At 41.0% G+C, this 24,802-nt stretch overlaps 1 protein-coding gene across 1 annotated transcript in view; it reads right to left on the reverse strand.

The window, feature by feature from the left end:
- Window positions 1–4,651: 4,651 nt before the first annotated feature.
- Window positions 4,652–24,802, reverse strand: part of retreg3 (reticulophagy regulator family member 3) — a 59,569-nt gene continuing 39,418 nt past the window's right edge. The window contains exons 7-9 of the mRNA XM_043721583.1: window positions 22,762–22,841; window positions 10,435–10,567; window positions 4,652–8,057 (exon numbers count right to left, since the gene is read on the reverse strand). Of these exons, the coding sequence (XP_043577518.1) occupies window positions 7,534–8,057; window positions 10,435–10,567; window positions 22,762–22,841 (737 nt within the window). The 3' untranslated portion in view covers window positions 4,652–7,533. The remainder of the gene's footprint in view (window positions 8,058–10,434; window positions 10,568–22,761; window positions 22,842–24,802) is intronic.

Below are 24,802 nucleotides of genomic sequence, written 5' to 3' on the forward strand. Positions count from 1 at the left end.
CCACACTCTCTGTCTTCTTCCAGCTAGCCAATTTCTGATCCAAACTGCTAAATCACCCTCAATCCCATGCCTCCATATTTTGTGCAGTAGCCTACCATGGGGAACCTTATCAAACGCCTTACTGAAATCCATATACACATCAACCACTTTACCCTCATCCACCTTTTTGGTCACCATCTCAAAGAACTCAATAATTAACTTATTCCTCTTTTATAATCTTTTCCAATACCTTACCCACAACTGAAGACTCACCGGTCTATAATTACCAGGGTTGTCTTGATACCCCTTCTTGAACAAGGGACAACATTGTTGTCCAGTCTTCTGGCACTATTCCTGTAGACAATGTAGGGACGGTATGGTGGCTCAGTGGTTAGCACTGCTGCCTCACAGTGCCAGGGACCAGGGTTCAATTCCAACCTCGGGCCACTGTGTACGTGTGTGGAGTTTGCATGTTCTCCCTGTGACTGCGTAGGTTTGCTCCAGTTTCCTTCCATAATCTAAAGATGTGTAGGTTAGATGAATTGGCCATGCTAAATTGCCCATTGTTTAGGGGTAAATAAGATAATAGGGTAGGGGAACACGGCTGGGTGGGTTATTCTGCAGAGGGTTGGTGTGGACTTGTTGAGCCGAAGGGCCTGTTTCCACACTATCATCATTCATAGAATCCCTATAAAGATCAAAGGCTATGCAATCTCCTCCCTAGCTTCCTAGAAAATCCTAAAATAAATCCCAGCTGGCCCATGGGACTTATCTATTTTCACACCACCTCCTTGAGAACATAGAACATAGAAGAATACAGTACAGTACAGGCCCTTCGGCCCTCGATGTTGCGCCGATCCAAGCCCACCTAACCTACACTAGCCCACTATCCTCCATTTGCCTATCCAATGCCCGCTTAAATGCCCATAATGAGGGAGATCAAGTCACCCTTAAACCTTCTTTTCTCCAATGAAAACAACCCCAAGTGCCTCAGCTTTTCCTCATACGATCTTCCTACCATACCAGGCAACATCCTGGTAAACCTCCTCTGCACCCGTTCCAGTGCCTCCACATCCTTCCTATAGTATGGCGACCAAAACTGCACACAATACTCCAGATGCGGCCGCACCAGAGTCTTATACAACTGCAACATGATCTCAGGACACCGGAACTCAATTCCTCTACCAATAAAAGCCAGTACGCCATATGCCTTCTTCACCGCACTATTTACCTGGGTGGCAACTTTCAAAGATCTGTGTACATGGACACCAAGATCCCTCTGCTCATCCACACTACCAAGTATCCGACCATTAGCCCAGTACCCTATCGAGAAGAGAACCTCAATCCCTTCTCGTCTAGTAGCCTGTATCCCAATATTATCCTATACAACATTGTCTTTTTCCAGTGCGAATACTGACAAAAAATATTAATTTAGTGCATCCCCTATCTCGTTGGGCCTCCACACACACAACTCCTCACTAATATCCTTGATTGACCCTAATCTTTCTCTAGTCATTCTTATATTCCTGATATACCTATAGGAAGCTTTAGGGTTTTCCTTGATTGTACCTGCTAACAACTTCTCTTATCCCCTCCTGGTCTTAGCTCTCCCTTTAGGCCCTTCCTGGCTAACTTGTAACTCTGAAGTGCCCTAGCTGCGCTTTCACATCTGATCCAACACAAGCCGCCTTCTTCCTCTTGACAAGTGATTCAACTTCTTTAGTAAACCATTGCCCCCTCACTTGACCACTTCCTCCCTGCCTGACAGGTACATACTTATCAAGGAGAAAGTGAGTCTGCAGATGCTGGAGATCAAAGTTGAAACTTTATTGCTGGAACAGCACAGCAGGTCAGGCAGCATCCAGGGAACAGGAGATTCGACGTTTCGGGCACAGGCCCTTCTTCAGGAAATCATACTTATCAAGGACATGCAGTTGCTGCTCCTTGAATCAGCTCATTTCAATTGTGTCCATCCCCTGCAGTTTCCTTCCCCATCCTATGCATCCTAAATTCTAATAGGCCATGGGTGTGGGGTCTGATGAATGTGAAAGGAAGGTAGATCTTAAAATAAAAGTGGGCAGCATGGTGACTCAGTGGTTAGCACGATTACCTCACAGTGCCAGGGACCAATTCCAGCCTTGGGCAACTGTCTGTGTGGAGTTTACATGTTCTCCTGGTGTCTGCATGGGTTTCCTCTGGGTGCTCCAGTTTCCTCCCACAATCCAAAAGATGTGCAGATTAGGTGAACTGGCTGTGCTAAATTGCCCATCGTGTTCAGGGATGTACAGGTTAGGTACATTAGTCAGGGGGTTAAAAAGGATAGGGGAATGGGTCTGGGTGGATTTGTTGGGCCGAAGGGTCTGTTTCCACACTGTAGAGATTCTAGTTTTTAAATCTTGCCTAATCATATCGTAATTGCCTTTCCCCCAGCAATAACTCTTGCCCTGCATTATATACCTACCTATTTCTACTGTTAAAGTAAACATAACCGAACTGTGGTCACTATCACCAAAGTGCTCACCTACCTCCAACTCTAACACTTGGCCGAGTTCATTACCAAGTACCAAATCCAATGTGGCCTCGCCCTTTGTTGGCTGGTCTACATACTGTGTTAGAAACCATCCTGCACACATTGGACAAAAACTGACCCATCTAAAGTACTCAAACTATAGTATTTCCAGTCAATATTTGGAAAGTGAAAGTCCCCCATAACAACTACCCTGTTACTCTTGCTCCTGCCCAGAATTATATGAATTAGAATTTCTACACAGTGTGGAAACAGGCCCTTCAGCCCACACCGACCCTCGAAAGAGTAACCTACCCAGACCATTTCCCTACCGTATATTTACCCTTGACCAATGCACCTAACCTACACACCCCTGAACACTATGGACAATTTAGCATGGCCAACTCATCTAACCTGCGCATCTTTGGATTGAGGGGGAAACCGGAGCACCCAGAGGAAATCCACACAGACATGGGGAGAATGTGCAAACTCCACACAGACAGTTGCCAGAAGCTGGATCGAACCGGTGAGGCAGCAGTGCTAACCACTGAGCCACGATGCCACCCTATCTTTGCTATCATTTCCTCTACATCTCTGAAACTATTCGGAGGCCTATAGAAAATTCCAAACAAGGTGACCTCTCCTTTACTGTTTCTAACCTCCGTCCATACTACCTTAGTGGACGAGTCCTCAAACGTTCTTTCTGCAGGTGTAAGACAGTCCTTGACTAACAATGCCATACTTCCACCTCTTTTACCATCTTCTCTGTTCTTACTGAAACATCTAAACCCCAGAACCTGCAACAACCATTCCTGTCCCTAGCTCTATCCAGGTTTCCGAAATGGCCTCCACATTGAAGTATCAGGTACCAACCAATGCTGCAAGTTTACTCACCTTATTCCGGATGCTCCTGGCATTGAAGTACACACACTTCAAACCACCTTCCTGTTTGCCAGTGAACACTTGCGACCTTGAACCATATTTCTGACCTCATTACTCTCAACCTCCTGGACAGTGAAACTACAATTTAAGTTCCCATCCCTCTGCTGAATTAGTTTAAACCCTCCTGAATAGCATTAGCAAATTTCTCCCCTTGGATATTGGTACACTTCTGGTTCAGTTGTAGACCATCCTGTTTATAGAGGTCCAGAATGAGGCCCAATTATCCAGAAATCAGAGACCCTTCCTCCTGCACCATCCCTGTAGCCACATGTTCAACTCCTCTCTCTCCCTATTCCTCGATGCTGGAAACTTAAAGTGAAATCTGAAATTACTCGAAGTATCTAGGTCAGATATCATTGATGGAGAATTAAATTAACCCCTTTTTCTTCCCACAGCTGTTGCTGACCCGCAAAGCATATCAAACGATTTCTGGTTTTTATTTTGGGGAGGCATTGGCCCAATTATATTATTGCTCGACTATCAGTCCTGATAACCAGGCAGTGCTCTAGGGTCCCAGGTTCAAATCGCATTATGGTAGATGGAATCTGAATTCAATATAAATCTGGAATTGAGAGTCTAACGATAACCATTAAATCATTGTTGATTGTCAGAAAAACCCATCTGGTACACAAATGTCTTTTAGGGAAAGAAACTGCTATCCTTACCTCGTTTGTGACTCTGGATCTGCAGCAATGTGACTGACTTCTCTCTGGGCAAATATGGATGGGCAGTAAATGCTAGACTAGCCAGTAAATCTTCATATTTTGAAATAGCAACAGTAATTTCATGTTATTTTGATCTTACATGAAGCCACAAATCAGAAACCTCTAGGTCAAGCAACACTCCTTACTATCCCTACATCTCCACTTTAGCATCATTGCAACCCGTGATGTGTGGTATACAAAGATATGGAATAGGATTTTTGGATGTTGGCTGATTGACATGAGTGAAAACATATACAGTAGTTGTTTTTCATTCAGTTACCCAATGCAATTCAGGTAGCTCATACATCTACACACAGGAAGACAATGATGAATGGTAAATCTTATTTGTAGCCAGTTACGGAGGAGCAATGACAGATACTGGCAGATGCAGGATTATGGAAAAACCATAAAACTAGAAAGCAATACCTGAAATAAAACAATACAGGTATATGGAGTGGCCAGAATTCAGTTTAGAAATAAATAAGACATACAACCAAAAATTAGCAACAAAATTCCATTCTAATTTTTAGAAATTTGTTTTAATGAATGGTTCAAAAATAAACAATGACTTTTCTACAAAACTTTTAAATGAATCAGGTCAGTTATAAACTCTGAAAATTAACATTTCGAAATATTTAAATACACAAAAAAGTGACGTTGAGGATCATACAACATCAAAATACACGTTTACATATCTCACAACAGTTCAATGCATTTTGCATTATTTAACTACCAGTTCTAATTGTCTGGGCTTCTAATTAAAATATTCAGGCTGCAAGAGGTTTCAAAACACACCACAGGGTCCTCAGAGAGGTGTCATCTCAAAATAAATATTCCAAGCGTAAGCTCACCACTGAATTTTTTTTAAACTTACTGAAGTTTTTAAACAGATCAATATGTACATAATTTCATACAATATTCAAAAGATTTGAGGGATCAATTGTTTGCTATTTTCAATTTTAGGTGCTACTAGAATCTTGTGTGAAATACACTTCCCCTTTACAATGGAAATAACTGGCTCAGTCTAAATAATGACGACTATAGTTACATTCCTGGGAAAACCGAACCAAGGATCATTGCCCAAAACAACACTTGCAACAGGTACAGTGCATGCAACAGCCAGATAGCCCTAAAGTTTGCATTTAGTCCACGCAGGGCTAGATCAATGATGGAAAGGAAGACCATTTTCTTCCAAGATAGAGTCAGCACTTAATAATCTGTAAATTACAATGATGGACGTTATTTAGTTTCTGTTATAGTGTGTAAGCAAATGGTTCCTGTTCAGCAAGTGCTAATCCAGTATATCATTAACAATATCACTCAATCTCTCAACATTAAGTGTGTAACTAGAGCAGAATATTAAGAAATTTAATATGGGGAGGTCTTGAACCTAAAATGTTAATTCTGCTCTGACCAACTGCTGCCGCCAGCAATTCATTTTTACTAAATACTTCCAGCAGTATTTTGATTTTGCACTAAAAGCTACAACACAACAAAGTAATGTCTTACAATATCAAATATTTCATTTTTAAAAACAGTTTCAAAAAGATTAATGAACAGGAATTCAAAAATTTTAAGCTTTAAAAGGATGTGCAAGGGTTTGGGTTACACCATACTCCAACACATTAAACTGCGATGTCACTCAGTGCAATGTTAAATTTCTATTTCATAAAATACTTTATTTATTATTTTCCTTCTCCAAGTGAAGAAGTGAAAGAAATGTAACATTACATTTTAATTGCTGCAGTCAGAGTACTTTTGCTTATAGGGAACCTGCATATTCCAAAAGGGAGCAGAATACTGTCTGCATTATCCACTGACAACTTGCACAGGTATAGCAGTGAATTCCATATTTATCAAGTTTGATATCTGGATTTCTCAACTGTTGGAAAAATGATGCATGCTACATCAATGCAGACTCAGAGGGATACAGTAAACCAATCCAGCACCCTCCAACATCCAATCCCTTACTATAGCTATGTCTCTGATGCCTTTAAAAGCTGGCAAAAGAGGCAGCTCCCCTCCATGTTGACAGTTTGGGTCTTTAGACATTCGACACAAAAGTATTTCTATCTGCTATCAGTATCCAGCGTTAGCTCACGGCATACAACCCAAACTCAACTCAGCTGTTTTTGAACCCTTGATTCTGGTCATGTACATTTTCGGCATAACAGTTAGAACTGGAAAGCTGGTCACCAATGAGAACTGTAGAATGCAGTGATCTTAAGGAATAGCTTGAAAAAAATTAAATTGAAATGAATTTTTAAAAATTGTTTCCGCAGCAAAAAGCTGCATGGTTACAGAAATCAAAAGCACAATACAATAAAGGAGTTTGCGACATCTAAAGTGTATTTAAAAATCAATTTAAATTCAAAAGTATTTCATTGCCGAGAATTAATCAATTTATAAATAAGAGATAAACACACCAAATCCCACAAATCTCCTCACTCAAACCTCACTAGGGTTTAAAAACCAAGCCTCCATTATATAAATAGTCTCTGTTCAGTTTTGCTATATTATGAACTTTTCTATATAGTGATGAATAAATAGAACAGCAAAGTTGACTCTACGTATACATTCCCAAAAATCTTAGCCACCTCTTCCTATGAACAACTTAGTTATTGTCTCTGGCTAAGGACAAAGCTCAAAGCTTTTATCCTGGAATTTTTCCAACCTTGCTATTTTGAATGAATGATAGCAACTTTAATCTGTCGATTATGAAGAATTTTGTTGCTCAATGCATTACACACGCTGTAAAGTCGATTAAGTCTCTTTACTTGACAACTCCCTAATGCTTGTCAGTAAGTGCTAAATGGTGTATTTTCTAGAATTCAACTAATCAAATAAAGTCTGGATTACCCTGCACCAACTCCACACCTTGGTTGCTGACAAAATCTGTTGGTTAGTTTTTTTACTTTTTGAACCAGGAACACAGAAGATACTTCTATGAATAGAGATAGTGTTGTCAACAAGTAATGTCCCACCAAAACTCCTTCTGAAGAACTTCTATCCCTCAAAACAGTAACTGTGCAAAGTCAAAAATCAACAACACTTAATGATGATTAGCACAATTTTGGAAGTGCACTGTGCAGAATGGCTTCATCATCCCTTAAAACAACCTATCTGGGATGATAGCATTTCAAACCAAATGAACTGAAAGGGGCACCAAACAAACCTGCAATGACAGATAGCAATAAATGCTACATCTCTCTTAGCAGTGAATTTCTGTCCACTGCGAGGAAGTAGTAGTAACCAGAGGCAACCACTAGTTAAACTATGCACAACAGCAGCAGGAATAACAGACAGTGTTATTGCAACAATGGGATTATGGCAACATCGTCTTCCAACAAAAGTCTACTGGGTCCAGGATGATATAATTTGGCAACACCAACACCCACAAACCTATTGTTTTCGGAGGAAATTTGAAAGGAAACCTGCCTTTGAGTGTTGTCTTGAGGCTCGATCCTGTGAAGTGATATTCTCATATTGATTCAGCTCTGACTGATCCAACAGTTCAAAATCATCCCCCTCTGCATCAGTGTCCATTTCTGTACCTGAGTGTTCATGATAGGTCTGTGAAGCAAACCTTGGAGGATTGTCCCTCACCATTTGGGCCTCTCGATCTGCTCCTGATAGTGCAGCTGCCATCATATTACTGGCTAGTGCCCCTGCCAGAGTTAAACCTTGGCTGCCTGTGAAATTCAGAGGTGATGGCAGCCCACTGAGGGATATATCTACATCAATATCCTCCTGATCTGAAAACAAGCTCACATCTTCCTGTGCCGAAGCTTGGTAGGGAGCTGTTGGAATACCCAGGCTAGTATCATCATCATCATCATCCAACCCAGCCACATTTGGGTTTATTGATGGGAATTCTGGTAGATCTCTTGCAAATGACTCCTCTGGGTCACTATGACGATCAAGATCTAAGTACAAAAGGAAATTTTGTTTAATGAAGTATTCATTTGACATACTTCTGATGTGTGGTTATTATAAGTATTGCAGTGAACTTACACTCAAAGCAAATAAGAAATAGGAGAGGTAGGCCACACTGTCCTTCAAACCATCATTCAACTAGAACACTACTGATCTTCTGCCTCAACTCCACTTTCCCATTCACTGTCCTCATTCCTCAATTCTGAGAGACCAAAAATCTGTTCCTTGCATACATTTCCAAAGATTTATAATCCTTTGAATGAAGAAATCTCTCCTCATCCTAGTTCTAAATGATCAACTTCTTACTCTGAGATTTTGACCCATCTACTAGATTCCCAGTCAGGGGAAACCATTTCTTAGTGTTCACTATTGATTCCCTGCAAAATCTTGAACATTTCAAAGAGATCACCACTCATTCTTCTAAATGTCAAAGAATATAGAGTCAATCTACTCAGCCTTTCATAGGATAATGAGTACAGAGATAAAAAGTTTCTACATAGAGTTAATTTCGGACTTTGAGAAAACAGAAGTGTGTCTTTTTGATCCCACCCTCTGCTTGGCCTGGAGGAGCTATCTTGCAGCCCCCTATTTTGAATCTGCCACCATTCTGACTGAATTTCTGAGACTGGAAGCTGAAAAGGCCACACGCCCAGTACTAGCAGTCTCCAAAGTCCCTTCCTCAATTTAATGCTATCTCCACTGAAGTCAATCCTGCCACTGGAGTGAGAATGATATCAGTGTGGGGTAGAAGACAGAACAGCTGAAGGTAGCTCAAGAGGGACTAGAGTTTCATGGAATCATTGACATCTAGTCCACCCACAAACCAGATGGAAATAAACTCAGTTTAACAAATCAATTAAAAGCACAGGGGGTCAGTCACTCATGTTTCCTCAATCCAAGCCTTTGAGGGAGAGATAAAGAGGACAACAAAAGAGGAAAAGGAGGGGATGAATGGAATGAGTACATGAGTTGGTGAGAAGGGGGAGCTAGTTGTGATAGGATTTGATTTGTTATTGTCACATGTACCGAGATACAATGAAAAGTGTTGATTTGCATGCTCTACAGGCAGATCATGTCATACAAAGTGCAATAGGTAGCAGAACAGACTACAGAATAGTGTTATTGTCACAGAAAAGATCCAGAGGGAGAGATCAACATTAACATTGGAGAGGCCCATTTAAACATCTGATAACAGCAGGAAACTGTTGTTGAATCTGGGAATCTAGGAGGGAGTACATGAGCGTGCATGCAAATGTTCAGTTGGTGGGAAAAGGGGTGTGTATGTGTTTGGTGGGGGAAAAGATGAGCCTGACTATAATGTGTGGTATAGCATGGCTGTGGACAGAGGGGCTTCACAGAGTCTTGTGCCACAATGGAAGAGAAAGATTGGTTGAAACCTTGATGAATAAATACAATTTTGATGAAGCAAGCTAAAAATGAATATTTTCATATGTAAATTGTTTTATTAATTTGTGGGATGTGAGCATCACTAGTTGGGCCAGCATTTATTGCCCGTCACTAACTGTCCTTGAGAAGATGGTGGTGAGCTGCCTTCTTGAACCATTGCAGTTCACGTAATGTGGGTAGACCCTACCGGTGGGGAGGGAATCCCAGGATATGGTGATCTACAATGTGAACTCTCATAATTATATTACAAATTTTACTATTCTGCCTTATTATGGTTTGGTTATTTTAGGATCACATTAATTTGGGAGCCTTTCTTGCTCATGTAATGTACAACTGCACCCCTTTTCTCCAAAGTCTTTCTTAAACTAGACAAAAAATCTAATCAACGAGGTGGCTGTGGCCCAGTATTACCACCGTACTACTAATCAAAAACTGCATCCAACACTGGCCTAGCCAATGACGTCCACATTGCAGGAACAAAGAAAGAAGGTCTGTATTACTTGTATTAACTGCAATGAATGCTGAAATCGATTGGCTGAGTTGGAGTCTTGACAGTAACATCAGATAAGCAAAGGGAAGACTAATGTTTTGACTCAATTCCACTAATTTGAAGTGGCCTAGAAGAAACTGCATTTCATGACAGATCTATAGTAAATGCTACGATGAATTCATCCCTAAACAAGTGCTTAAAATCAATTCAAAAAGACCCTGAATCAATCAACATGCCATATAGTAAAAGCAATGATTCAGCTTGGGAGGAGAAATAAAACTTAAGTGAATTAATTACTATATTCTATTGTGTGGAACATCATCAGGGCACCAGAATATAGTCGACAAAGCTTGTTTCATAGAATCTGTCAAAATTCACCTGAACAAAAATGTTTGCGTATAACACAATTTTCTACATGAACACTAAAATAACACATTCAAACAATAGTCTATTATAACTGAAAAACGTACCTTCAGAGCCATCTGTTATCGGTGTCTGCCCTCGGGATAAGTTGAAAGTTCCATTGTCAGCATACGATACCTCAGTGTCAGAGTGCTCAGAGTCTGAAATTTCCAGTTCCTTAGCAATTATGGAGTCATCAAGCTTTTCATGCAAAGAACAGGAGGTAAAAAAAAGATATATCAGAACTATTTAATTACAAAAAAAATCTGATATTAAGAATAGTGCTTTTCACAACCACTGAGCATCCCAATACTTGACAGGTAAATTTTCAGTTTAAAAAAGTGGGGTCACAGCTGTAATGTACAAACTAAGGGAACTAATTTGTGTACAGCATGCTCCCACAAATCATGAAAAGTTTTATTCAAAGACAACCAGAAGAAAATAGTTTCAACTTTTTTAAAAAATATTTATTTGTGGTGTGAGCACTAGCTGACCAGCTGGGCATAGGTTTAGAGTGAGAGGGGAAAGATATAAAAGAGACCTAAGGGGCAACTTTTTCACGCAGAGGGTGGTACGTGTATGGAATGAGCTGCCAGAGGATGTGGTGGAGGCTGTACAATTGCAACATTTAAGAGGCATTTGGATGGGTATATGAATAGGAAGGGTTTGGAGGGATATTGGCCGGGTACTGGCAGGTGGGACTAGATTGGGTTGGGATATTTGGTTGGCATGGACAGTTTGGACCGAAGGGTCTGTTTCCATGCTGTACATCTCTACGACTCTATTGCCTCTGAATCACGGTTAGAGTAGTGCTGGAAAAGCACAGCAGGTCAGGCAGCATCCAAAAAGCAGGAAAATCGATGTTTCAGGCAAAACTTTATTGCCTGTCCCTAGATGCCCTAGAAAAGGTGGTGATGACCTGCCTTTTAGCACCACTGCAGTCCACCTGTTGTGGGTAGATCCACAATGCCATTAGGGAGAGAATTCCAGAATGTTGACCCAGCAACAATAAAGGAACAGCGGCATATTTCCAAGTCACGATGGTGAGTGGTTTGGAGGGAAATTTGAAGGTGGTGGCATTCCCATGCATCTGCCTCCCTTATCCCTCTAGATGGAAGTGGTCATGGGTTTTGAAGGTGCTATCTGAGCATCCCTGGTGAATTTTTGCAGTGCATCTTGACACTGCTGCTACTAAGTGTCAGTGGTGGAGGAAGTGGATGTTTGTGGATGTGGTGCCAATCAAACATGCTGCTTTGTCCTGGATGGAGTCAAGCTTGAATGAAGTTGGCCTGCACTCATCCAGGCACGTGGGGAGTACCCCATCACACTCCTAACATGTGCCTTGTAGATAAATGGCAGACAAGCTCTGGGGAATCAGGAGGTGATTTATTCACCGTAGTCCTAGCCTCTGACTTGCTCTTGTAGTACTGTGTTTGAGGCCAATCCAGATGAGTTTCTGGTCAATAATAACCCCATGGATGTTGATAATGGGGGATTTAGTGATGGCAACATCATTGAATATCAAGGGTGGTGGTTAGATTATCTTTTTTTCATGATGATCATAACCTGGCAATTGTGTGGCGTGATTGCTACTTGCCACCTGTCAGCCCAAGCCTGGACATTGTCCAGATCTTGTTGCATTTGAACATGGACTGCTTCGATATCTTAGTCGTCACAAATGGTCCTGAACATTGAACATCCCCACTTCTAACCTCATGATAGAGGAAAGGTCATTCATAAAGTAGCTGATGATGATTGGGCCTAGGACACTACCCCGAGGAACTCCTGCAAAGGCGTTCTGGAGCTGAGATGACTGACCTCTAATAACTACGACCATCTTCCTACGTGATAGGCAAGACTCCAAACACAGAGAATTTGCTCCTGATACCCATTTATTCCAATTTTGCCAGGGGGCCCTTGACGCCACACTCTGGTGAATGCAGCCTTGACGTCAAGGCCTGTCACTCTCTACAACTCTGCTCTTTCGTCCACATTCAAACCAAGGCTGTAAAAAGGTTAGGAGTTGAGTGGCTGTGTCGGAACCCAAACTGGGCTTTCCTGAGCAGGTTAATGCTGATTAGGTGCTGCTTGATAGCACTGTTGATGACACCTTCCATCACTTTACTGATGATCGAGAGGAGACTGACGGGGTGATAAGTGGCTGGGTTGGACTTGTCACAAAGCTGTCCCCGTTTTTTCCTAAAAGCTGTTCCTTTTCTCAAGGATACTGCATCCTTAGCTTTTTTCAGACGGATCATAAATAGCTCCTGGCTCCGAGGTGACCAGTTTGGTACAGAGATAAAAAAGGATTTTGAGAGGCCTTTTGTTTATATGTAAATCAATTAGACTTAAGTCAAAGTGGTCATGTTTTAGAAGTGATCTGTATAATGAAAGGGGAGTGATCAGTTATCCAGCTGAGCAGTTCAGTCCAGAACTAGTTAGGAGTTCAGCTGTGCAGAAAGAGGCTCTCTCTTTCTCTCTGTCCTTCTGCCCATTAACTTCAACCTATAAGCATTTGTTCCATTTTTACTGTTTTTTTTTAAAAGGGGCTTGCTTATTGGAACTATTGTATATATTTGGTACAGCATAATTAAGTCTAGTTTGGATAGTCTGAGTTCTGTAAGCATTCTCTATTCTGTTCTTTGTGTTTCATTGTGTAATTTTGTGAATAAATTTTTGTCTGTTTTAATATCTGATAGTCAACCTCTCTGGGTAATTTTCACTGTACACTTACCAAAGCAAATTGCAAAGTTATGGTCTGGGCTGCCTGCTTAAGAATGTTTTGAGTGGTCTGGCCTAGGTCATAACGGATTGGGGGCTCTTTGTGGGGTTTTAAACAGTGACTGGTACGTGCTAGTGTCGTTATTTCAGGTGTTGGTTTGTTTGGGTAGACAAAGCTTGGGATAGTAATGGTTCTTTCAGTCGCCACAAGGTTTCTGGAACTGGATGCGGTGCCTTTGGAAGTTTTGCAAAAAGGTGAAGACCACCAAGCTGCAGGAATTAGCTGACCAGCTGGGATTGGACTTGCCCGCTTGTGAGGAAAGCAGAGATAATTACAGCAGTGGCTCAGCATTAAACTTGTTGGAGAAACCATCAGAATTTATAAAGATGGCAAATGAAGCAGCTTGAGTTAGAGGCAAGAGATAAGGAAAGGCAGCAGAAATGAAACACAGTCCGAGTTACAATTAAAACCAGAAGGGTGAGATAAAGAGAGAGCAGCAGGCAGAGAGAGAAAAAAAAAAGTGTTTGAATTTCAGAAATTGACCCTCAGCTTAAAAGGCTGAAGGTAACCTTAGCGAAGAAGTCAAAACTTCACTGCCTGAAGTAGCGTGAACTCATGTGGAAGAGCAGAGAGTTAAAACGACAAAGTTAGCAGCTGAAGTAGCTGATAATTATGAGCTGGTCCAAAATCAATTTCAGTCCATGAGGGATAGAAATTGGGGCAAAGAGAAATCCTCAGTGAAGATCATAAGGCTAACTTATGACAGTGTAAAAAAGAAACTCTTGAGGGGGACAAAAGTTAAAAAGCTCCAGTGTATTGTAATAAAGTGGGCCACATGAAATCAGTGTTCGTGCGCTAGGAGAAAGCCAGAGGTAGGAAAACCAGACAAGCCTGGGAGTTTTGTTGGACTAGTAACAAAAAACACAAGGGAAGTTAGACAACTGCCTCAGTGTACAAGATGATCAGAGGTTGATGAAGGAGGAAGTGCCAAATCTGATTAATAAATATACATGCAAGGGTAACGTAGCAGGTGTTTTGGGCATGAAGTAAGAGGACCATTAAAATTGATTAAGGAGAAATTAAGAAGTCAAAATTCAGAAACTACACAATTGAACGATGTGTCAAATTTTAGAGAACGATCAAACAGAGCCGGAGAGACAGCATTTAAAAGTATTATAGCATACAATAAAACAGGAAACGGATAAGAAATCACAAATTCGCAATTGGGGATAAGGTATTAGTGTTACTTCCAGTAACAGGTAAGCCTTTAAAAGCAAGATTTAATGGACCTTATCAAATCTAGAGAAACTATTTGGTTAGGACTCCAGACAGGAATAAGTCTCTCACAGTGCGTCATGTGAATATGTTCAAAAGGTATTTTGACAGGGAAGGAAAGCAAGAGGAGGTGTTAATGATTACAGCACAGAGGGAAGAACCAAGTTCAGAGGATTCTGAATTGGACATTCCTCAAATCAAATTGGACAATGGGGAAGCTGTCAAAAATTGGGATAAGTTATTGAGTTACCTTCCACAAGAAAATCGAAATGACCTGAAAGAGTCATTACTATGTCATGGGGAGATATGTGGAAATAAACTGGGCAGTACTAACCTAATTATGCATGATGTAGATATAGGAGATCCTGTTTCGATTTAGCAACATTCTTATAGGCATAACCCTCTAAAGTTGGCATAGGTTCAGAAGGAGATAGAGCGCATGCTCCAAGATGGCATAATTGAAGTGAGTTACAGTGGCTGGAGCTCACCCATAGTCATAGTGCCAAAGCCAGATTGTACCCAATGGTTGTGTGGACTATTGCAAAGGCAACGCCATTACAAAGACTGATGAATATCCAATTGTGAATCCAGGATTGTGTCAAAAAAGTGGGACAAGCAACTTACATTTCTAAGTTGGACTTGCTCAGAGGCTACTGGCAAGTACTTCTGTCAGAGAGAGCAAAAGCAAGTTCGGTTTTCATAACGCCAGATGGACTATAACAGTTCAAAGTTATGATCAGAGTGGTGCTGGAAAAGCACAGCAGGTTGGGCAGCATCCGAGGAGCAGGAAAATCGATATTGCGGGCACAAGTCCTTCATCAGGATGAAGGGCTTTTGCCCGAAACGTTGATTTTCCTGCTCCTCGGATGCTGCCTGACCTGCTGTGCTTTTCCAGCACCACTGATCTAAACTCTGGTTTCCAGCATCTGCAGTCCTCACTTTTGCCCAGTTCAAAGTTATGCCATTTGGTATGAAAAATGCTCCAGCCACATTTCAGAGACTGACTAATAAGGTCATTGCCGGATTACCCAACTGTGTGGTGTATATTGATGACCTGGTGATTTTTAGTCACTTATGGTAAGAAAATTTACAGTATTCATCAGACCTGTTCTCAGATTAGATTACTTATACAGTGCGGAAACAGGCCCTTCGGCCCAACAAGTTCACACCGACCTTCCGAAGAGCAACCCACCCAGACCCATTTCCCTACATTTACCCCTTCCCCTAACACTACGGGCAATTTAGCATGGCCAATTCACCTAACCTGCACATTTTTGAACTGTGGGAGGAAACCGGAGCACCCGATGGAAACCCACGAAGACACGGGGAGAACGTGCAAACTCCACACAGAGTCGCCCGAGGCGGAAATTGAACCCGGGTCTCTGGCGCTGTGAGGCAGCAGTGCTAGCCACTGTGCCACCGTGCTGCCCTCGATTGATTTCGGAAGGCAGGCTTGGTGGTAAACCTAGCTAAAAGTGAATTTGTCAAAGCTCAAGTCACCTTTCTGGGCCATGTTATTGGACATGGACAAATGGCCCTATGGGATGCAAAATCAAAAGTAATTCGGGAATTTTCCACACTGTCGATTTTACCTAAAGTTCATGCCGAACTTTAACAGTGTGGCTGCTCCATTCACCGAATTGTTAAAAAAGAGCAAGAAGTTTCAGTGGACAGCAGACTGTCAAAAGGCATTTGACAGCCTAAAAACTGTGTTAACCACTGCCCAGTAATAGCCACACCGGATTACATGACGCCTTTCAAGGTGGCTATCGATGCCACTGATGTGGGTGTCGGTGCAGTGCTCCTGCAGGAGATGACAAGGGAATGGAAAGACCCACCGGGTATTTTTCCCGGAGGTTGAACGTTCGTCAACCGAAATATTCAATGGTAGAAAAAGAGACTTTAAGCTTGGTGTTGGCATTACAACATTTCAGTGTTTATATTACCAGCAACACACTGGAGCCAATTGTATCCACTGATTATAACCCATTGACATCTGTGGAAAAATTTAAGGACAAAATTGCCAGACTGATTAGATGGAGCTTCTTGTTTCAGTCATTCAGTGCGACACTTGTGCATGTGTCAGGTCACAAAAACGTGATCGTCGATGGGCTATTGAGGCTCGAATGAGATACGGAGGCGTTCGATGGCGGGTCTGCCACAGCCTGAATTTGCATGTGGTTGTGCATGTTTATAGTTATACACACACACACACACACACACCTAACCAGTTTATTTTTGAAGGGTTTTAAAAATGAAGCCATCTCTTGATATTGATGGTTCATTATCTTTAAGGGGGGAGGTGTCACAAAGCTGGCCCCTTTTTTTTCTAAAAGCGGTTCCTTTTCTCAAGGATATGGTGTCCTTGCCTTTTTCCAAAGGGGTCCTAAACAGCTCCCGGCTCTGAGCTGACAAGTTTGGTATAGAGATGTCAAAGGATTTTCAGAGACCTTTTATTTATATGTAAACAGATGAGACTTCAGACCAAAGTGACCATATTTTAGAAGTGACCTGTATAATGGATGATACACACTACTGATAGTTAGCATTGGTGTTGGAGGGACAAAATATTTGTGGATGTAGTGTTAATCAAGTGGACTATTGTGTCATGGATGCTTCGAGTGTTGTTGGAGCAGCACTCATCCAGACAACAGCATTCTATCACACTCCTCACTTGTGCCTTGCAGATTATGGACAGGCTTTAGTGAATCAGATAATGAATTACTCACTGCAGGATCCAGAGTACAAGTCAGAGGTTTTTAAACCAGAGTATTTTGATCATGGGAAATCAATGAAGATTTTGCCATGGAATGTCAAAGGCCGATGGTTAGATTCTCTTAGATTGCCTCTTGTTAGAAATAGTCATTCTAGAACATAGAACATTACAGTGCAGTACAGGCCCTTCGGCCCTCGACATTGCACTGACCTGTGGAACCAATCTGAAGCCCTATCCTACAAAATTCCATTTTCATCCATATATTTATCCAATGACCATTCAAATGCCCTTAAAGTTGGTGAGTCTACTATGGTTACAGGCAGTGTGTTCCATGCCCCTACTACTCTGAGTGAAGAAACTACCTCTGACTTCTGTCCTATATCTATCACCCATCAATTTAAAGCTATATCCCCTCGTGCTAACCATCACCATCCAAGGAAAAAGGCTCTCACTGTCCACCCGATCTAACCCTCTGATTATCTTTTATGTTTCAATTAAGTCAACTCTCAACCTTCTTCCCTCTAATGAAAACAGTCCCAAGTCCTTCAGCCTTTCCTCATCAGACCTTCCCTCCATACCAGGTAACATCCTAGTAAATCTCCTTCCATAGCTTCCACACCCTTCCTATAATGCAGTGAGCAGAAATGTCTGCAATACTCCAAATGCGGCTACACCAGCCTTTTGTACAACTGTAGCATGACCTTGTGCCTCCGAAACTCCACTAGTAAAACATACTCCTGTTCCCAAAATGCCTGCCTAACACCTTAAAGTTATGCTACTTGTTAGTGACTCTTCAATTAAGATGAACAGCTGTTTCCTGGACACCCTGTCCATCAAATTTGTTATGCACGTCCTTCCTCTGACTAAGCCACAATGAGCATCCCTGATCAAACCCTGTGACTACAAGTGGAGATTAATTCTTTCCTTCAGAATTTTCTCCAGCAGTTCCATTACTACGAACTTGAGACTCACTTCCCTGTATTCCATGGTTCCTCTCTATCACTCTTCGTGAGAAGTGGAACCATGTTAGCAGTCCTTTGGCAGCTCCCTTGGAGCAAGGGGAATTAAAAATTTGGATCAGAGCCCCTGTAATTTAATCTGCCCTCTCTCACAGCAATGTGAGATAAAACTCACCTAGACCTGTGGATCTGTCCACTTTTTAAGCCCACCAAAACTTCCAATATATTCTCAATCCCTGTGTCGAACTTCTCAAAATCTCTCAATCCCTCTTCCTAATTCCGTACTTACATTCTCTTTCCCCAAAAATGAAGACAGATGTGAAGTATTCATTTTAGCACCCTACCAATGTCTTCTGGCTCCATGTATAGACTGTACCCTTGGTCCCTATTAGACCCTATTCTTTCTCTGTTTACCCTCGACCCCTCTAATCTTTGTGTCAAGGCAGTCACTGTCATCTCAGGTTCAGCTCTTTTGTATGTGTTCGAGTCAAGGCTACAAATGAACATAAGACCATAAGAAATAGGAGTAGACCACCTGGTCCATGCAGCCTGCTCCGCCATTCAATAAGATCTTTTCAAGGACTTAATTCCACTTAACCCTTATTTCCTTTATTGTTCGAAAATCTGTTTTTAAGACAAAGATATTCAACAAGTAGCCTCAACTGCTTCATTGGGCAGGGAATTTCACAGATTCACAACTCTTTGGGAAAAGAAGTTCCTCCTCAACTCAGTCCTAAATCTGCTGCCCCTTTTCTGACTCTGCCCCCTAGTTCTAGTTTCATCCGCCAGTGGAAACAACCTCTCTATCTTATAGAAGCATATAAAATTATGAAGGAATTATACAAGATAGCCCCCTCATTCTACATGAAGTACATTTAATTGACTGAGGACTGGCATCTGCAATTCTGATCACCTCCTGAGGAGGCTAAGATGGATTGTTCACTTGACACCTCAGACTTCAGATTCCACAAGACTTCTTGAGCTCTGGATTCAATGTCAAGTCTTCCCAGGCTAGTTCCTTCCATCGTTTACTACTATGCTGCCACCTCTACCTGGAATGAATATGTCAGTGTCTGGGACATGGTTTGTACAATTGCATGAGTATGATTACGCTTGGCTGTTGCTTGACTAGACCATGAAACAGCTCAAAATTCTTGCACTCATCCCTGATGATAGTAAAGTAGACTATATAGGGTCAACAGTGCTGAATTTGCCATTGTTTTCTTCCAATGCCTAGTTCAATGTCAGATGGTCCATTCTGTCTCAGTCCTTTGAGACTCTTTAGTGGTTTGATACTACAAAGTGTCTTATAGGCGATTTCAGAGAGCAGTTAAGAGTCAGCCACATAGCTGTTAGTTTGGTATCATACGTAGGCCAGAACAAAGACAGCCAATTTCCTTCCCTACAAGGTCATTACTGAACCAGATTCCTTTTCGCAACAATTAACAATGGCCATAATCAGATTTAAAAAAAAATTCAAATTCCACCATCTGTTGTGGAATCATCATAGAATCCCTATCAGTGGAAACAGACCCTTCAGCCCAACAAGTCCACACCAACCTGGAATGTTATTTGGATCTCTGGATTTCTAGTCAAGTGACAAAACAATTGTCATCCCACTAGTTTAACCATTCACTGAGGATTGAAAAAGAGATATTTTTAGAAAAACATAGAAACTAGGAACAAGAGACCATTTGACCTTACAAGTCTGTTCCACAATTCAATGGGATCAAGGCAGATGCTCTAACTTTATGCCATATTCCTGCTTTCTACCTATATGCCTTGATGCCTTTAAAATCCAAATATTTCTCTTTGTTGAATATATTCAATGACTTAGTTTCACACCCTTCTGCGATAGAGAATTCAGTAGGTTTACTATCCTTTAAGTGGAGAATGTTTCTTCATTTCAGCCCTAAATGACTCCTCTCGTATCCAGAGACTGTGTCCCCTGATTCAAGACTCCCCCGCAAAAAAAGGTAAAACATCCTCCTTGGATTTAGTCTGTCCAGTTCTTTTGAAATTTCAAATGTTTTAATCAGATCCCCTCTCATTCTTTTTAAATCTAGAGAATACAGGCCCAATCGAATAAATCTTTCTTCATAGGACAGTCCAGTCATCTCCAGCATCAGTCAGGTGAACCTCTGTTGTACTCCATGGGATGTATATCCTTTAAATATGATGACCAAAACTGCACGTAATACTTCAGAAGTGGCCTCACCAAAGCCCTGCATAACGACAGCAAACTATTACTACGTCACAACTCAAACCCTCTTGCAAAGAAGGCCAATACCATTTTGTGCTCCTAACTGCTGTTGCACCTCCCTGTCTACTTTTTTTGACTGGTGTAGGACACTCAGATTCCTTTATACATCTTAATGTCTCAATGTATAACCATTTAAGTAACACTCTTGCCTTTCTCATTTCTACACTGAAGTGTATAACTTCACATTTAGCCAAGCTGTACTACATCTGTCATGTTTTTATTCACTCACCTCAAAGTCTCTCTGCATCCTCCTCACAACCCCACCCAGGTTTGTGTGTCATCAGGGAACTTGGAAATTTTACATTTAGTTGCCTCATTCAGGTCATTTGTATGTTTCATGAATAGCTGGGACCCAAGCATTGATCGAGTTACCCCACTTGCCAACATTTGCCACATGAAAAGAGCCCACGAACTTCAAATCTGTTATCAATCAATGCTCAATCCATGCCACATCAACCCTGTCCTACACGTGTTAAGCTTGCTCACGAACATCTTATCAAAACAACCTTATTGAAAGCCTTCTGAAAATCCAAATACACCACTTTAACTGGTTTTCCCCTGTTTTTTCTACCAGTTACATTCTCAAACAAACCACTTGTAGATTTGTTAAGCATGATTTGCCTTTCATAAATCCACACTGGCTTTGTCCAATCCCATTAATGATTTCTAAATGTTCTGTTATCGCATCTTTTATAACGGAGTATAGCATTTCCCCCACTTCTGATGTTATGCTAACTGGTCTGTAATTCTAAACAAAAATTGTGCATGTTAGAAATTAGGAAAGAAAACAAATTGCTGGAAAAACTCACGTCTGGGGAGATAAAACATTTGGAGACCAGTGACCCTTCTTCAGAATTGATTGAACCTGGGAAAAGTTTGGTTTATACATTGAAGGTGGGATGGGAGGAGCAGGGAGGAAGTAAATGATAGGTGGAGATAAAGCCCAGACAGTGAGAGAACAACAGTTGCGGTCAGCTTGGGAAAATCTATAGCTGCTAAATGGGGCCATTACTGGCTGACAATCGGATGGTCATAGTAGCAGCCCATGTAATGACAAGGCCTGGTGTGTGGGAGTTGGGCTAAGGACATGGGGGAAGGTGCTCAGACCCTAAAATTATGTAACTCTATACAGAATCCTGTAGGCTGTAGGCTGCAGGGTCCCCCCCCCCCCCAAGCAGAAAACAAAGCAGAGTCACTGGACACAAAATGTTAACTCTGCTTTCCCTCCGCGGATGTTACCACATTTGTTGAGTTTTCCCAGCAATTTCCGCTTTCAATCTTAATTTTTTTTAAAAGTCTACAACCCTTTTAAATCGATGGGGTTATATTTGCCACCCTCCAAACTCTAGGAACTGCTCCCGAGTCTAGAGAATTTTGTAAGGTGATCACCTATGCAATAAATATTTACAGGGACACTTCCTTTAGTAATCTGGGATATAGGTAATCAAGCTCTGTGGTTTGTCAGCTTTAAACCCCATTAAAATTTCCCCAGCACCATTTTGTTAGTATTATTCATTTAAAAAAAAATTCCACCCTCTTATTAGACCCTTGGTTCCCTCATTTCTGGGAGGCTCTTTGCTGAAGACCAAAGATGTGTTCAATTATTTTGCTTTCTTAAAATTCCCGATTATAATTTCCCTGGCTTTTGACTGTAAGAGACCTATATTTTTAATCTTTTTCCCCTCATGTATTCACATAAGTTATTAAAATCAGTTTTCATGTTCCTTGCTTTACTTCCATACTGTAATTTCCCCCTCTCGATCAAACTTTATGCCCTTTTTGTGGAATTCTAAAACGGTCCCAGTCCTCAGGCTTCCTCTTTTGCCTGGCAACTTTGTGTTTCCTCTCTTTGGATCTAAAACTACCACTAATTCCCTTTGTGCATGATGAATTTTGCAACAAATAAGAATGAATTATTTTTATAATTCATGCAGTTCTTTAAATATGAATTATTGCCTATCTGCTTTCAACTCTTCTGATAAGGTTTCCCACTTCATTCTTGCTAAGTTACACCTCATACACTCATTGTTAATATTTAGATTCTAAATAAAGGGAACTATAATTTGTTGATTTTAGACAACTTCACATAAAAATCACACAAGGGAAAACCTCCAGATGATGATTATAGATTTCACAATAAAATACAACTAAATCTGAATGAACAAGAAGAAAACAGAAATCTTTAGAAAGCTCAAACACTAAGGATAATTAACAACTTAAAACTTCAATCAATCTATTTCAAACGTTACACCGATACATAGAGTTCACAACTTTAGATAGTTTAAAATTTTATAAATTGGTGAGATAATGAGAGCATGCATTGTGGAAGAGGCCTTGCCAAGAAAGAGTAAGCAGGCATCTGAGAATTAACAATACAGGCAGACCAAGGTTAGCATAAGAGGTGAGTATGAGTCACTCGTACACTCAACAATGCCAACAGAAAAACAGCATGATCAGTACCTTAGGGCAGAAGGCAGCTAATTCAGCTTCACTGTCACTTCCATCATCTGCAGTTCTGACAGCTGGTGCTCGGCGACGTACTGAAGCAAGCCAAGGAAAAGATTCTACGGTTAATAATGGCCACACGGAGCTGCTCCTCCATCTCTAATGCATTTAATTTGCTATAGTGATTCCACTGTAGCATCCCACAGCTTGTGTTTTTAGTTATATCCCAGACCCACCTCCAGTACTGAGCTCAAAAAGATTTTGCTATTCTGCTTATAACAGGGCATCTTGGACCTTAATTAAAAAATATCAACATCAACATCAACATCTGAGCAACTAATAAGACTTAAGGGATCATTACAGCAATAAATAGTACAGGAAATAGTGAACTTAAATCAGGCACAGATAAGAAATAAAAAGATGAAGAAACAAATGTTGAAAGGAAAGATAATGCTAAAAAATCTCTTCAAAAATATTTACCTCTGCAGAAGTGAAAGTCCAGAGTTTCCTCTCTGGGCCAGAGGGGTTGAACGAAATTGCAGGAATGCAAATCTAACTAAAAAAGGTGCTTATACAAATGAATCAGTCCAATCTTTCTAAAATGATTAATTAAAATGGACTTTGAGCATTTTTCAAAAAAAAAAGAGCTTCAAGAAAAGCTAACTTTAGCATAAGGCTAATTTTTGCATTTTGCAGTGCTTCTTTTCCTTACTACAAATTGCTGGATGATTGATGCAATACCAATGGGCAGGCACACTAAACTTGATATTGTTTTTCCAGCAAATTATGGTCCATTAACTATAAAGAAGCAGCAATTCATTGTAGAGTGCAAGTAGAGTCATAGAGATGTACAGCACCGAAACAGACCCTTCGGTCAACTCATCCATGCTGACCAGATATCCCAACCCAATCTAGTCCCATCTGTCAGCACCCAGCGCATATCCCTCCAAACCATCCAGACGCCTTTTAAATGTTGCAGCTGCACAGCCTCCACCACTTCCTCTGGTGGCTCTTTCCATACACGCACCATCCTCTGTGTGAAAATGCTGCCCCTTAGGTCCCTTTTAAATCTTTCCTCTCTCACCGTAATCCAATGCTGTCTAGTTTTGGAGTCCTCTACTGTGGAAAAGAGCTTGGCTATTCACACTAGCTATGCCCCTCATGATTTTATAAGCTTCTATAAGGTCACCTCTCAGCCTCCAACACCCCAGGGAAAATAACCCCAGCCTATTCAATCTTCCAACCTTGGAAAAATCCTTGTAAATCTTTTCTGAATGCTTTCAAGTTTCACAACATCCTTCCTCTCGCAGTGAGACCAGAATTGAATGCAATATTCCAAGGTTGATCTTGCTAATCTTTTCTCAAAAGTCATTGTCTCTTACATGAGGTCAATTTGGCTGTTCTTTACTGAATTCATATTTGCTAATTAACTAGCTGTATTCTTAAAACCAACTGTACAAAACTTGTGGTTACTAGTTTTAACATGTGAAGTACTGATCTTCAGAGGATATAGGCTATCATATGCAGACCCAGTCCTGCGATTGATTGTCAAAACAATTTAATCAACAGCAAAAGAACAAAACTTGTAGCAGTAACTTTTTTTAAAAAATGACCAGTCACACCTTTGGCCATTTCCAGAATTTAGTAGAAAATATACAGTGATTTAGTCAAAAGAGGTCTACTAAGGCATCAGCGGATTCTTTATTGACTTTATCCACAAGAGCCAACTGGAACAATGGTAGTTGATACCCTCAAAGTGTGAGCAGGTGGAATAGCTTTAACTGTCGGGGGGGGGTGGCGGTGGGGGAAGAGATCCAGTTGTTATGGCATATGTTGGAGGGCTCAGGAGAGGTGATTAAATTTTCCACAACAGGTACATAAGAACAAGGAACGGGAGTAGGTCATCTGGCCCTTCAAGCCTGCTCTGCCACTCAATAAGATCATAGCTAATCTTTTTCTGGACTCAGCTCCACTTACCCACGTTTTCACCATATCCCTCAATTCCTTCATTTTTCAAAAAAGTACCTACCTTAGCTTTAAAAGCAATTACTGAAGT

The sequence above is a fragment of the Chiloscyllium plagiosum genome, chromosome 31, assembly GCF_004010195.1.
Source record: "Chiloscyllium plagiosum isolate BGI_BamShark_2017 chromosome 31, ASM401019v2, whole genome shotgun sequence".
Lineage (NCBI taxonomy): Eukaryota > Metazoa > Chordata > Chondrichthyes > Orectolobiformes > Hemiscylliidae > Chiloscyllium > Chiloscyllium plagiosum.